Source organism: Rhineura floridana, chromosome 9 (genome assembly GCF_030035675.1).
Source record: "Rhineura floridana isolate rRhiFlo1 chromosome 9, rRhiFlo1.hap2, whole genome shotgun sequence".
In the NCBI taxonomy this organism is placed as follows: domain Eukaryota; kingdom Metazoa; phylum Chordata; class Lepidosauria; order Squamata; family Rhineuridae; genus Rhineura; species Rhineura floridana.
In genome coordinates this window covers 747,268-761,416 of record NC_084488.1, presented here as the reverse complement: position 1 = coordinate 761,416, position 14,149 = coordinate 747,268, and the positions used below count along the sequence as shown (strand labels likewise).

Here is a 14,149-nt window from a genome sequence, read left to right as displayed (position 1 = left end):
GCATGGGCTGTGAATTTTACTCTATTGTGTGGGGTTTTTTCAGAGCAGTGTGTCTTCCCCTCCTGTTCCGGGTTGCAAATATATCTCCCCTGCCCCCCAGCAAAATTGGTATGTACAGGATTCCTCTGTGTGTCTTTGGATTGCTATGAATTGTTTACCTTTCTTTTCTGTAAATATTCTACGTGTTTTTCAATATGAGCTCAAAAATACTTGAGCTCAGAAAGAAGACAGACACACGACTCCTTTAAAGAATTTTATGTGAGTAAAACTGAATGATACAACAAAAGAAGAAAAAAATACAGGACTCTTCCATCTTCCTCTCTCTCCCACCTAAGTGTGCTCTCATACAATACACAACTAGATTTCATAATGCAATACGAAAAATTGATAACTACAAAAGCAGAACTTAAAAATCATTGCATATGCAGTCAAAGGATAGAGTCCCTACATTCTATAACAGAAACATTTAAGCAATGGCTTTTTAAATGCAATTTGAATCCTGGCAATGAGACACAATGAAGCTTCTTAGTGTTCACAGGACACGGAGTTAAGGATACAAGCTTAAAGCCATTAATGCCATGCAGTCCATTATGAAACACCACTGTTGAGTTCGTTCATTCTCTCTCTCTTGCAGTGATCTCTTGCTGCTTGTTGGTTTTCTAGTGATGATGGTGGTCTTACTGCCACCAACCCTCATCTCCCTGTAACTCTTCTGCACTGTTGTTAAGACAGAAAATTTATCTATACTCATATCCAAGGTATCTGTTTGGAACCTAACATAGGCATTGTGTTTACAGCTGTACCTAGTTACTGAATTCATTCTATTATTTTGTGCTTTCTTGAAGCACAAATGGTAAGGCATTCAATACTAGCTAGTTTAACCAAACCTCAGTTTAAAAAACCACACAACCCCCTTTGAAGTGCTGCATTATTCATTACTGAGTTGAAGCTCATAAAAATCCATGTCTTAGCTCCCACTGACTGCAAATAATGAGTATTTTATTTTGTTATGGCCAGAAATCAAGACAATAAGCTTTGAAGGAATCTCAAATATTAGGAGTAAAATTGTTTCTGAAACATTCACATGCACAACTCAAAGGTTTATTGTACTTTACATCAGCAAATCCAGAGACAGCTGTGCTAAGTCCCAATATGCCACCTGCTGTCAAGATTATGGCAAACCTTCCATGAGTTCTCTGATATGAGCCACGTAGCCTTGATTTAGCAGTTTGGGAAATGACTGGGGCAGTTATCATAAATGACAGCTGAAACTGTAGCTGCAGCTGTTGCATCCATAAATGGCACAAGTAATTGAAGTAATTGAGTGAGGTCTGGATCTGACTAAATAATAAATGCAGCAGGTGTGTGCCTGCTATTAGCAGATCTTATTTTCAAAGGCTTGAAATTATCTTCCAAATTTTCAGGTGTGGTTGGAAACAACCTCTTGGTAGAAAACAAATTAGTAAAATAACTGTTCTGTCAAACAGATTATTAGAAAACAGGCAGGGGGATCAGCAAGAAACGTCACAAATCACTTCATTCTTTTTACATACAACAAAGAGATTTGAATTTCAGCTATGCTACAATACAGAAAAAGGGAAGAGAAAGACAGCTTTCTTTACAGCCTCAGTGTAATATTATTTGATTACACGATGTTGAAGCAGGTGCTCTGTTTGATAGTATAACCTCTCAAAATATAAAGCAATCATATCCAAGTTGTCAGTACTTAAGCCACTTCTAATAACAGTAGGCTCTGAGACAAGAACAAATATTAGAGTGAGCAGAGAGCAACACCCGGTTGAGCCAGACCTTGTAAAAATCAATTGCCTGCATATATAAAGCAACATCGGCTTTCAAAGTTACACATAGTGGTTCACTGTCTATCATGGAAGTCATTTAATTTTGTTTACATACTATGGATAAATCTACGCAGGATTAGCACCTTCTGCTTGTTAATTTGCTATTATAATCTTAAGCAATCAAGCTATAGTTTGAGGGTGTTGCTTGTTCTGCTTTTTATGTAAAAGACAAAAGGAAACACCCAGTAAGATCTGATACATTCTAGTGGTTAATAAACTTAGACTCTAAACCATGACAGCATATTTGAAGGTATTTAGGAGTCAGACTTCTTTTTGTTTTTCTTTAGGAAGGAAGGTGTACGGAACTTCTTCTTCTTCTTGGACGGAGACTTCCCAGGAGACTCATCACCGCCTGGTTCAACTGCTGCCCCTTCCTCAGGCATTGCTTCTTCACCAGGTTGAGTTTGGGGTTCTTGATTTTCAGGTAGTAACTCTGTCTGGCTTTGGGTGAGATCTTTTTCACATTTTCCATCCTCTTTTTCAAAGATTGGGAAGCCAAGGGCTTCTGAAGGTTCATCAGGGGTGAGGTCTGGGAGGCTTTGCTTTAAAGTTGCAGCATCACTGTCATCGTTGTAAGTCGGCTTAGGCTGCCTCTCTAGTGGAGCAAGCAACAGGAAATGTTGGTTAATGTGTGCCTGTTGCTTAAATGAGCTCTAACAGTAATTTTGAGTCTCTTTCTAAAAGGCCTTTGGCACAGAGATGTAAGTGAAAGATTTCTTTGAATTTTGCTTTTAGAGTAAAAAAATCCAAAGTGTCAAAAGTTGAAATGTTTACATACTAAAAATTCCTATTTTGCTGGTTTCTTACATTTATTTATAAAATATTGACCACTCTTCTCTAGAAGTAGGTGTGGTGACATACAAAAATGTTCTGCTGTTCATAATAAATGCACTACAAGTTATTCTAACCATGGATTGCTTAGTTTATATAAGCTGAACATGATGTTGCTTGTGCTAGTTTCATCTTATTTTGCAAAGAAAGAAAGAGAGAACACTTATTAGTCTCAGTGCTCAAACTGAGTAGCACTGATGACTTAATGAGGTTTTATTAGGCCTTTCATTGGAAAAGTTGGTATATTATGCAGAATCATTAACTAAAGTGAGAATCCTCTCTCAGTGGCCCAAAAGGCTGGCTCACACAATGTGTTCAGTATGAAAACTTAAGCTATGCTACTTAAGTGAAACCCTCTGCAGATCTTTTATACGAAGCGCAGCCATTTTAATTGTTGCTCCTTCATCCTCAAATGACATATCACCTGTTCTGCAATATCTTCAAATGGGCTATATATCGTAAAGAAGAATGCAGAATTTAAGTTTCAACTCACACAAAACTGGTCCTCAGAGCTTCTTCAAACATTACTCAGATACAGAGGCACTGACTATCCCCATTTTCATTGCACGTTATTTGAAGAGAGTTTATGAATCTCTCCCAAAGGACAGATCTAAGCATAAGCAAGATTTAAGTATCTCACACTGCAGCAGCAGAAGAAAGGAGACACAGACATATTCACCTTCTCCCCACTTTTTCATAATGCATGAGTTGGCTCTCGGGTCTGAAAAAAATGTTGTAATATACTATCTCATATCTGCAGTGTTTTTTAGTCTCAAGGTGGAAGGAGGAGAAAATTATATTAAAAATGCCATTTTGGAAAGATTTCAAGATGCACAAACCAGTGCAAAAATTTGAAGAATCATTAATAAGGCACCTCTAGCTCTGGCACTATTCAGGTTTTACAGGGAAGTAAGAAAATACTCATTTGAAGAGCATCCCAGATATAAACAACAGGAAATGATCTTATACAGATCTTGTGTAGACTCCTTGTGTTACTAAGAATGGTAGATTAAGTTGTATAACACATGCTCCCTTCACATGAACACAGGAAAGTGCAAACCACAGCAAATTTGCATCAATAAGCATATCACTTTATTTTTGAGGCACTAGAGTTTTAAGGCCATGGCTCCTGGTGACATTTGTATTCCAGGGAAGTGACTTTATGTACATGTTTTATTTCTAGGACTGCACTGAAAGTTTAAAATGCTGCAGTATGTATTCTTTTAAAAATTAATTTTACATGGCATTCACCTTTCTCGTATTTGTATTTACCAATTCTCTATGTGATGCAGCCTTATTTGAAGCTTAGAATAGGAAGAACTCGGGGTTTGTTAGCTTAGTAATGATAACCACTTCAAACTCAGCAAACCAAAATGTTAGGAGTTTAAAAAGCAGGATAAAAAGAAAAAGCTATGGAAGGTTACAAGCTGCAATTAATTTCATTTAAAATACTTCACAAGTGCTCTTTAAACATAGTTCAACTATCCTTCTGCTTTCATTTTTGATGTCCAGCAATTAGCACAGAAAAATAACACTGTATGTTCCTGGAATAGAATGGCTGTATTCACATGATTCATTGCATACAGCCAGGCTGTAGGAATGTAGGAAGTCAGACCAATACTGAGTCTGAGCAACAATCCATCCAGCTCAGTAATATTTACTCCAGCCTTCACCAAGCTGAAGACCTCTAGATGTTTTGGGACTACAACTCCCATCCACCCCAGCAAGTATGACTATGTTCCCATTTGCCTCAGCATCATACAGCTGTGCTGACTGGGGCAGATGAGAGTTGTATGTGCATGCCCTGGTCTCCTCTCGCTTAGACTACTGTAATGCGCTCTACATTGGGCTACCCCTGAAGACGGTCCGGAAATTACAACTGGTACAGAATGCGGCAGCACGGTTTATTAAGAACAGCCGCCGCCGGGATCATATTACTCCAGTCTTAAAAGATCTGCACTGGCTACCAGTTGTTTACCGAGCCCAATTCAAGGTGTTGGTTTTAACGGTTTCGGTCCAGTTTATCTAAAGGAGCGCCTCCAGCATCATCAAATATGCTGCCTAACAAGATTTGCCTCACAAGACCTTCTCTCGGTCCCACCAGTTAAAACAGCTAGGCTGGTACGGACCAGAGAGAGGGCATTCTCGGTTGTGGCCCCCACCCTCTGGAATTCTTTGCCATACGATCTTCGCCATGCCCCCTCCCTGGTAGGACTAAAAACTTGGCTATTTCAGCGGGCATATAGGCTCCCAAGTTAGTTTTAGTTTTTACAGTATACAGATGTGGGTGGGTTGTTAATTGAAGACTGATGTTAAAATTGTATTTTTATATGATGTATCTTAAATTTTAATTATGTACGCCGCCTAGAGTGGCCGATTATTCGGCCAGATAGGCAGCCTAAAAATAAAATTTTATTGTTATATTATTATTGTAGTCCCAAAACATATGGAGGTTACCAGCTTGGCAAAGGTTGGTCTACACTGACTGGCAGCAGCTTTCTAGGGTTTCAGACAGAGGACATTCCCAGCCCTACCTGGAGATGCTGGGGACTGAACTTGGGAATTTTTTCATGCAAGATAGATACTCTATTACTGAGCTATGGCCCTTCCCCAAAGCTTTCTTGGTTTCCCTTTCCATCCTAACCAGAGATTGTGGTTTGTTTTTCTGTAACAAGCCACGATCAGTAGCTTTCATTAAGCCATGATTTGTTGTTGACTTGTTGATCATCGCTTGTTAAGGAACCACAAACACAATCTCTGGATCAGATGTAATAGGAAACCAAGACTTCCTGGTTTGTTTATCCCCTTATGTGCCAGGAGAGAAATGAGCAATTGGGCAGCATGTTGGGCATGTTAAACTGATAAGCCAGAAAGCTTTTCATTATATGAAAACATAGCCATTAAATGTATGGATATGGCTTAAGGAACACCAAAAACAGGTCCCCCCCCCAAAATTTAAACATACCAGGAAATGGGACTTCTAATTAGATTTTACTTGAAAGAATTTCAGAGTAAAAAATTAATAAAAAAATGTGAAGCAACACAGTAAGCACTCTACAAAAATAGTACTACTGGGTACAATAGTGTACATAAAATGGCATTATAAAGCCAGTCTCAAAGTCTAATGTATAATTATAATCAAGATCAACACAGGGAGGAGATGGAACTTTCCCATTCAACAGATATGTATGCTGAGTACCAGCGTGGAGACATTTTGTCAGAGTCTAAAGAACTGAAATGCAAACTACCAGAGTGGCAAGTGTGTACTTCTCTTCTTTCTGCCTCTCAGTATGAAAAGAAGGGCTCAAGTTGTCTCCTCAGAACAGGCAATGGGCCAGTAAGGAACACTTAAAATACCTGGAAAAACACAGAGCCCTGAAAAACTACTACAATCATGATGAGATGGGCCTATTTGAAACACCCTTTATTTGTCTCACAAGACAATTTTAGTTTGTTGTAACTGATGCAAGGAGCAATGCAACACTAATTTGTCTTCTTTTTACAGGATAAATTGTTTGGAGTTAAAATTGGTATGTGATTTATATATATGGCTACCAAGCTGAAGTCTATTAATTAACAGAATGTAATTCTGATATGTTTGTTCTGGTAAAGCAACTGAAATAGTTAAGCATACTTCAGCTGTGTCAATGCCCGACTGATCAAACCAACATAAAGAGAAACACCACAAAATATGCAAGAGAATGAAGCAAAGCGCAGGGAAAGCAGCAGGAACAGGTGTGGGATGATACTTACTATGGCAACAGGTACTCTTTAGCATATCCACCTCCTGTTTGTAATGCAGCCACAAGAAGAAAAAAGCACAAGTAGAGAATCTATGCATCCATCACAGCCATTGTGTTATATTAAAAGAATGGTCAATACCATTCTTATAAAATACAGAATGAGGTGGTGTGAACAGGCAACTTTGTAACAGACAAGTGATAAATCCAAAGGTAAAAGGAAAACACAAAACACATCTTAGATTACACCTGTTTGCATACACAACTAATTTTTACTAATTCACTGAAATGCGTTTAAAAGAAATATCTGGTCTTGCTCTCATTAAGCAGAGACCTTAAAAGGAAACAAATTGTTAACTTTTATCTAAAACAAGAGAAACATATGTGCAGAGGTGTAATCCAATTACAATAATGCTTAAGAAATGTGCAGCCACCAAGCAGAAATAACTAAAATTTTGCCGGATCCAAGTCACTTGAACAAGCGGATTTCCCCATTCATTTCAGCAAAGGAGACAGCTCTACATGTATCCATCTGTTCAAGGCCTGCCTCTCTACTGAAGCAAAATCTCCCTCTGTGTGTGTGTGTGTGTGTGTTCTGGTGCAGTAGTAGTCACAAGGGTGGGCCTACATTGCTGACGTGGCTTCCCAACTCCAGGCACTGCTGCAAGAGATACAGGAACAAGATAGCGGGAGCTTGATGCGGTGCAGGCGCAGCAGAGGGATTGTTAGATTGGTTCTGCCAATGTGCCTGCACTGTGTTGAGTTCCCTGCCATCTTAGCCCCCCCTCCAGGTAACCAGCAACGATGTATGGCATTAGGAAGCCAGGTCAGCAAAGCAGCTCTACCCACTACTGCTCTGGTGCACACATGAATTGCTGAGCACAGCAATCCTGTTCATATCAAGCTCAGTGAATTTGCATGTGCTTGCTATGGTTTGAATGAATAATTGTAACATTCAACTTTCAGAACTACTAAGGTTGCTACACAGGGGAGGGCTGGGATCTCTTCTCGATCGTTCCAGAGGGCAGGACACAGAATAATGGGCTCAAGTTGTAGGAAGCCAGATTTCGACTGAACATCAGGAAAAACCTCCTACCTGTTAGAGCCATACAACAATGGAACCAATTACCTAGAGAGGTAGTGGGCTCTCCAACACTGGAGGCATTCAAGAGGCAGCTGGACAGCCATTTGTCGGGAATGCTTTGATTTGGATTCCTGCATTGAGCAGGGGGTGGGACTTGATGGCCTTATAGGCCCCTTCCAACTCTACTATTCTATGATTCTATGACATGGGATTATTTTTGAGCTAGGAAAAAATTATCAAGTAGATCACTAAAAATTTGAAAAGAATCTCTTCAGACTGCCTGAATGGGCAGAATAATGTCAGGTAAGCTTCATTATTAAAGTGCAAAGTGATGCACACTGGGACAAAAAAAACTTAATTTCATCAATATCCTAATGGGTTGCAATCCACAACTTGTGCCTAGTTTTGTTCGCAGTCATCATCTGATGGCATAGTTATTTCCTAGCAGCCAGCTGTGAGATCAAATCCTAACTGCTGACAAGCATTTCTACCAATGAAAGTTTTAAGGAAGAGAACTGGAGGGGAAGAGGTGGCTGTTATGATGTCTCAGTAGTGATGAAAAGGCAATCTGTACATTCTCATCACAAAGAAGTAATTTCAAAAATCTCATTATTCTCTCAGCAAATTGGTAAATTCTATTTTTATGACTTTGTTAATTTGATCATCCATAAAGTTATTTTTTCCCGACCCAGTATAACTTTTCACAATACTTGGTTATCTCAAATTTCTTAACACCACGATTTTGTGCAAATTTTCTGAGAAGTAAATTCCACAGAGTTAAATGGCAGTTATTGCCAACTAACTGAGAAAAGGATGGAAAAAGAGGTTGACTCTTCTTGATCTCACCAAGCTGAGAATTATTAGTGAAGGGACTGAAAAATAAAATGGAAGTATCTATTGCCATTATGGTATGGATAATTGGTAATACTTTGCCCAGTTTTGTAGACTACAGCTTAAAAAGAGTGTCAAAAAAGTGAGAAAGGTACAGAAGAGTTCAACCAAAGTAATCAAATTGTTGGAACACCTTCCTATGAGGAAAGGCTAAAGCACTAGGGGGTTTTCAGCTGAGAAATTTAAATAGAAAACAGGATACAGGTTTACAAACTTCTGTACAGTGTGGAGAGAGAAAAAATCTCCCTCTTTCATAACACGAGAACTCAGGATCATTCAATGACACTGACCAGCAGTAGGTTAAGGATAGACAAAATAAAATACTTCACACAATGTATAATTAACCTACTAGATTAATGAAATGTTGGTACCGGTGACTAGGTTAGATGTTTTTTAAAACAAAGTAAAACAATTCATGGAAGATAAACCTATTTAGCCAAGAGAGTTAAACTGGTCCTCCAGATACATAGATGGTATGCTAATTATCAGGTGCCAACAACAGGAGATGGCCATCACTTTCAATGTTAGAACAGATGGATTCTGGTCTCATCCAACAAGGCCGTCCTTGTGTTCTGAGTGCACATTTCTTTATTATTGGGAACACAGCCACTAGCACATTTAGCTATGTATGGCTCTACAGAATAATATACATAAATGATCTTTTATTCCACTAAGTACATTAACTGAAGCATGAAAACAGAGGTGCGGCTAAACACATTCTTTCAGCTCCAAGGGACATACCTTCCTCTAGCTTAACTGGAGTGCTGGGTGGAGTACAAGCAGCAGGGTGGTCAGGAGAGCTTCTCTCTCTTTGCTGTCTGACATCTTCTGAATCTTCTACAAAATATACCATCATAGAGAAGTTAAACAGACCACCTCACAAATTTCTTGTATACTAAATGGGGTATTAAAAAAAACCACATGATGTGCATAAATGATCTTAACTTTTACTGAAGAATTGTTTAAAGACTGTTTCTAATGCACGTAAAAGTGGGAGCACAACTGAGCAAATATGTGCCACTAACTGTGCCTTATGTTAAATGAGAGAGGGCAGTCTGATGTTTTGTTTTGGAATGTACTGTGGCTAATGACAAATGCTATAATTTACAGGAGGCAATGAATAGAGCAGTTGAAAGATTTCATAGTGGTTCTAGCAAAATCACACGGCCAGCCCCTCAAGATATTCACAAACTAGTAAAGTAAAATTTTATTTCTGTCACAGACCAATACATACACATCATACATGAAAATCAAAACCATATAAAATATTAAAAAATCAGCACTGACTAGAAGAATACAATCAATATACAGAGCTACAAATCTGTGTATTTCACTAACCAAACCCCAAGATAATACCTTTTAAGGGATTCCTATACAATATCATTTATTATAGATTTCTGGCATACAACAGCAGCAGCACAGAAACTAGCTACTTTTGCTATAACCTCTGGATTCATAATTGCCAATAAATGTACGAAGTAAAAATAATTGGATTTACCCAGAAAAAGCTATAAAATTGGAGTAATAAAAGAATAACGAATATCCCTATAAAAGGAACAGTTCAATATAACATGAGGCAAGTTTCCACTTCTCCCATTCCACATGGGCAAACCCATTCATGATGGGGTACCCTTCCATCCAGACAGGCAGATGGCCAAACACTGAACTTAACTACAGTGGAAACTCTTCTGAATTTAGGGATGTTCAGATTTATCCAGGAACACATGGACACCAATGCTCTCCCAGTGTCCCTGAATTTGGGATGCATAGCAGGCAGACTCAATGATTTTGTAATTTTGTATCCCAGATTTGCTGTTGAATAGTAGTTTTTGCTTTTACATATCCAAGAGCAAGAAGAACACCGAGAGTAAATCCCAGATTTTGTAGTTTCTCAGACAGCAAGCTTTGCCATCTGGACTCGTATGTGTTAACTGAGTGTCAGTGGGGCCACGCCCACAGGAGGAAAAACCAGCTCCAATCAGCAGTGCATTCTGAGAATCCATACATGAGCTTTGATAGAAATTAGCCCCACTTCTCAGTGGAGCAATACGGTGGGTACACAGATTGGAACTCCAAGCACAGCTCTCAGAAACTTAGACTGCCCCCTTTAAAGGGGGCAAAACTATCATATGCACATAACTGACAGCCATACAACCTCTGGGATATAGCCTAAGCTATGAAGGTGCGCGAAAGGAGTGCCGAGGCGGCTGCTCGAGCTGGAGCCGAGCGAGGCCGAGGGGAGAGACCATTAGGCGCAGAAGGCGGGGGGAAGAGAGAGGATGTCACTGCCTTCTGGAAACAACCTGGCTTTGCTTCTGGGATAACAGACACTTCCTGTACTGTTTTGGAATATACGAATTCAAGGTCAGAGAGGAACAGGTTTGAGAGTAGCCCAGGGAATCTAGACTTCTTTTTCTGTTGGGAACTGATGTTGAAGAAGAGCTGACACGTGAAAGCGGAAGGATCTTCTTTGCCAGATGCAACATGGACGCGTGGGCCAGAATAGGCATGTGGATGCTTTGTGGCTTCCTTCTGCAGCAAGGACAAGGGGAGAGGCCCCCAGGCACCCACCTGGATGATGCCACAATTGCAGAATTATCGTTTGGGTTGAGGGACAGTCAGAGAGTTTTGGCCTCATTAACGCTCCACGTGCCTCCTAAAGATTGCAGGTGACATACCTTGCAGAATTGGGCCCAAATACTCAGCCAGCTGTGAATAACTTTTCCACCTGTTCCTCTTTGGAGGGATATTGAGGCCAGCTGGCTGAGTGGCTTTGAGAGATCTTCTGCCTACAAGAAGTCGACCATCGTGCTGTTCAGCTACTATTTACAGCATTACTATTTAGTTATTAATTGTAGTGGCTCCTGCTCTGTAAAGGGGTCGGGGTGTGGGGGGTGTAAGTGTGTGTGCGTGGTGCGTGTAAGTGTAGGTTTGTGCCATGTGCCTGGGAGAGAGGATACAGAGCCAAGTGGGAAGATTCGAGGGCCCCCCAATTAGTATAGTGACGGGTAGAGGGAGATATGATGTTGTGCGGAGGACTTGCCAGGTGAGGGGAACTCGGCCCAGGCAGTTAACGGCTGTACCTTGTTCCGGTCCTTCCCACATCCACAGGTTTGTTGGCTGCCCTATCAGCCAGCTCTCGGGTCTCCGGATGCTACTCTTAAATGCCAGATCGGTATACAATAAGATCTCCCTCATCCATGATTTAATTCTGGAAGAGGCAGCCGATCTGGCATGTATAACTGAGACCTGGGTGGGTGAGCAGGGAGGAGTTAGTCTCTCCCAGCTGTGCCCACCGGGGTACTCAGTTCAGCATCAGGGTAGACCTGAGGGTCGGGGAGGGGGGTTGCTGTAGTCTATAGGAGTTCCATCTCCCTCTCCAAGCACCCTGTCCATGTGACTACTGGTCTGGAGTGTTTACAACTTATGTTGGGTCAAGGGGACAGATTAGGGATTCTGTTGGTGTACCGTCCACCCCGCTGCCCAACAGACTCCCTAACTGAGCTGACGGAGGTGGTCTCGGACATATTGTTGAGATCCCCCAGACTGTTGGTACTGGGTGATGTCAACATCCATGCTGAGACCACCTTGTCTGGGGCGGCTCAGGACTTCATGGCCTCCATGACAACCGTGGGGCTGTCCCAATATATCATTGGCCCAACACATGTAGCAGGGCATACTCTAGATTTGGTTTTCGCAACTGGACATGGAGATGGTGATCTGAATGTGGGGAGCCTTACATCAGTTCCTTTGTCATGGACAGATCACCACTTGTTGAAGTTTAGACTTACAGCGGCTTCTCCCCTCTGCAAGGGTGGAGGACCTATTAAAATGGTCCGCCCCCAGAGACTAATGAATCCGGATGGTTTTCAAAGGGCTCTGGGGTGTTTTCCGGTTGGCGCTCCTGTCAAAACCCTGGCGGGGTTGACATGATCGCTCCTATGCGCCCTCTCCTGTGTAGAGCTCATACAGCTCCATGGTATACTATGGAGTTGAGAGCAATGAAGCAACATAGGAGACGGCTTGAGTGCAGATGGAGGCGGACTCCTGATGGATGCAATTATGCACTGGTAAGTGCCTATACTAAGCTGTATTTAGGGGCAGTGAGAGCAGCAAAAAAGCAATACTTTGCTGCCACTATTAAATCATCTATCTGCCGTCCAGCGGAGCTTTTCAAAATTGACCGTGGACTATTACATTCTGGCCCTAGGGAAATGGTAGAACCATCGGAAGCCCACTGTAATGCATTTGCTAGACACTTCCAGGATAAAATCTTTTGCATCCGCCGGGACTTAGACTCCAATGTTATAACAGTTGAATCAAATGAGGTATCTGGAACACAGCCTTGTCCTGATTTATTGGATGAATTTCAGTTGGTACAGCTCGAGGACGCTGAGAAGGTGCTTGGACAGGTGCGTGCAACCACTTCTGTATTGGATCCTTGCCCCTCTTGGCTAATAAAAACTAGCAAGGATGGAACAGCCAGCTGGGCCAGGGAAGTGATTAATGCCTCATTACGAGAGGGAGTGGTCCCTGACTGCCTAAAAGAGGCGGTAGTGAGACCGCTCCTGAAGAAATCTTCCCTGGTCCCAGAAAACTTTAATAATTATAGGCCGGCAGCAAATGTCCCATTCTTGGGCAAGGTCCTGGAACGAGTGGTTGCGGGCCAGCTCCAGACACTCTTGGATGAGACCGATTATCTAGATCCATTTCAATCGGGTTTCAGGCCTGGTTTTGGCACAGAGATAGCCTTGGTTGCCCTGTATGATGACCTTTGCCAGGAGAAAGACAGGGGGAGTGTAACTCTGTTGATTCTCCTTGATTTATCAGCGGCCTTTGATACCATCGACCATGGTATCCTTCTGGGGAGACTCGCTGAGTTGGGAGTTGGAGGTACTGCTTGGCAGTGGTTCCGCTCCTACTTGGCGGATCGGCTCCAGAAGGTAGTGCATGGGGAGTATTGCTCGACACCCTGGGCTCTCCAGTATGGAGTTCCGCAGGGGTCAGTTCTATCCCCCATGCTTTTCAACATCTACATGAAGCCACTGGGTGCAGTCATCAGGAGCTTTGGAGTGCGCTGTCATCAGTATGCTGATGACACGCAGCTCTATTTCTCCTTTTCATCTTCTTCAGGTGAGCCTGTCGATGTGCTGAACCGGTGCCTGGCTGCGACAATGGACTGGATGAGGGCTAATAAACTGAGGCTCAATCCAGACAAGACTGAGATGCTGTTAGCGGGTGGTTCTTCTGACCAGATGATGGATGTTCAACCTGTCCTGGATGGGGTTGCACTCCCCCTGAAGCAGCAGGTTCGTAGCTTGGGCGTTCTTTTAGAACCATCCTTGTCACTTGAGGCTCAGGTAGCCTCGGTGGCACAGAACACTTTCTACCAACTTTGGTTGGTAGCCCAACTACGCCCCTATCTGGACAGAGACAATCTCGCTTCAGTTGTGCATGCTCTGGTAACCTCTAAATTAGATTACTGTAATGCGCTCTACGTGGGGCTGCCTTTGAAGACGGTTTGGAAACTGCAGCTCGTGCAAAATGCAGCGACCATATTGGTAACGGGGACCAGGCGGTGCAAACATATAACACTGATTCTGGCCCACTTGCACTGGCTGCCTGTATGTTTCCGGGCTCGATTGAAGGTGCTGGTTTTAACACCTGATGGAACGCCTCTCCCGATACGAACCTACCCGTACACTTTGTTCAACATCGAAGGCCCTCCTCCGGGTACCCACACA

At 42.0% G+C, this 14,149-nt stretch overlaps 1 protein-coding gene across 5 annotated transcripts in view; it reads right to left on the bottom strand.

Moving 5' to 3' along the window:
* Positions 1 to 240: 240 nt before the first annotated feature.
* Positions 241 to 14,149, bottom strand: part of ADD1 (adducin 1) — a 130,460-nt gene continuing 116,551 nt past the window's right edge. For 4 of the 5 annotated variants that reach the window (XM_061584694.1, XM_061584695.1, XM_061584696.1 and 1 more), the window contains 2 exons: positions 9,147 to 9,242; positions 241 to 2,454 (listed from right to left, as the gene is read on the bottom strand). In XM_061584694.1, the coding sequence (XP_061440678.1) occupies positions 2,114 to 2,454; positions 9,147 to 9,242 (437 nt within the window). In that variant the 3' untranslated portion in view covers positions 241 to 2,113. Of the gene's footprint in view, positions 2,455 to 6,443; positions 6,478 to 9,146; positions 9,243 to 14,149 lie in introns of all 5 variants that reach the window. The other variant, XM_061584698.1, reaches the window with a different exon arrangement.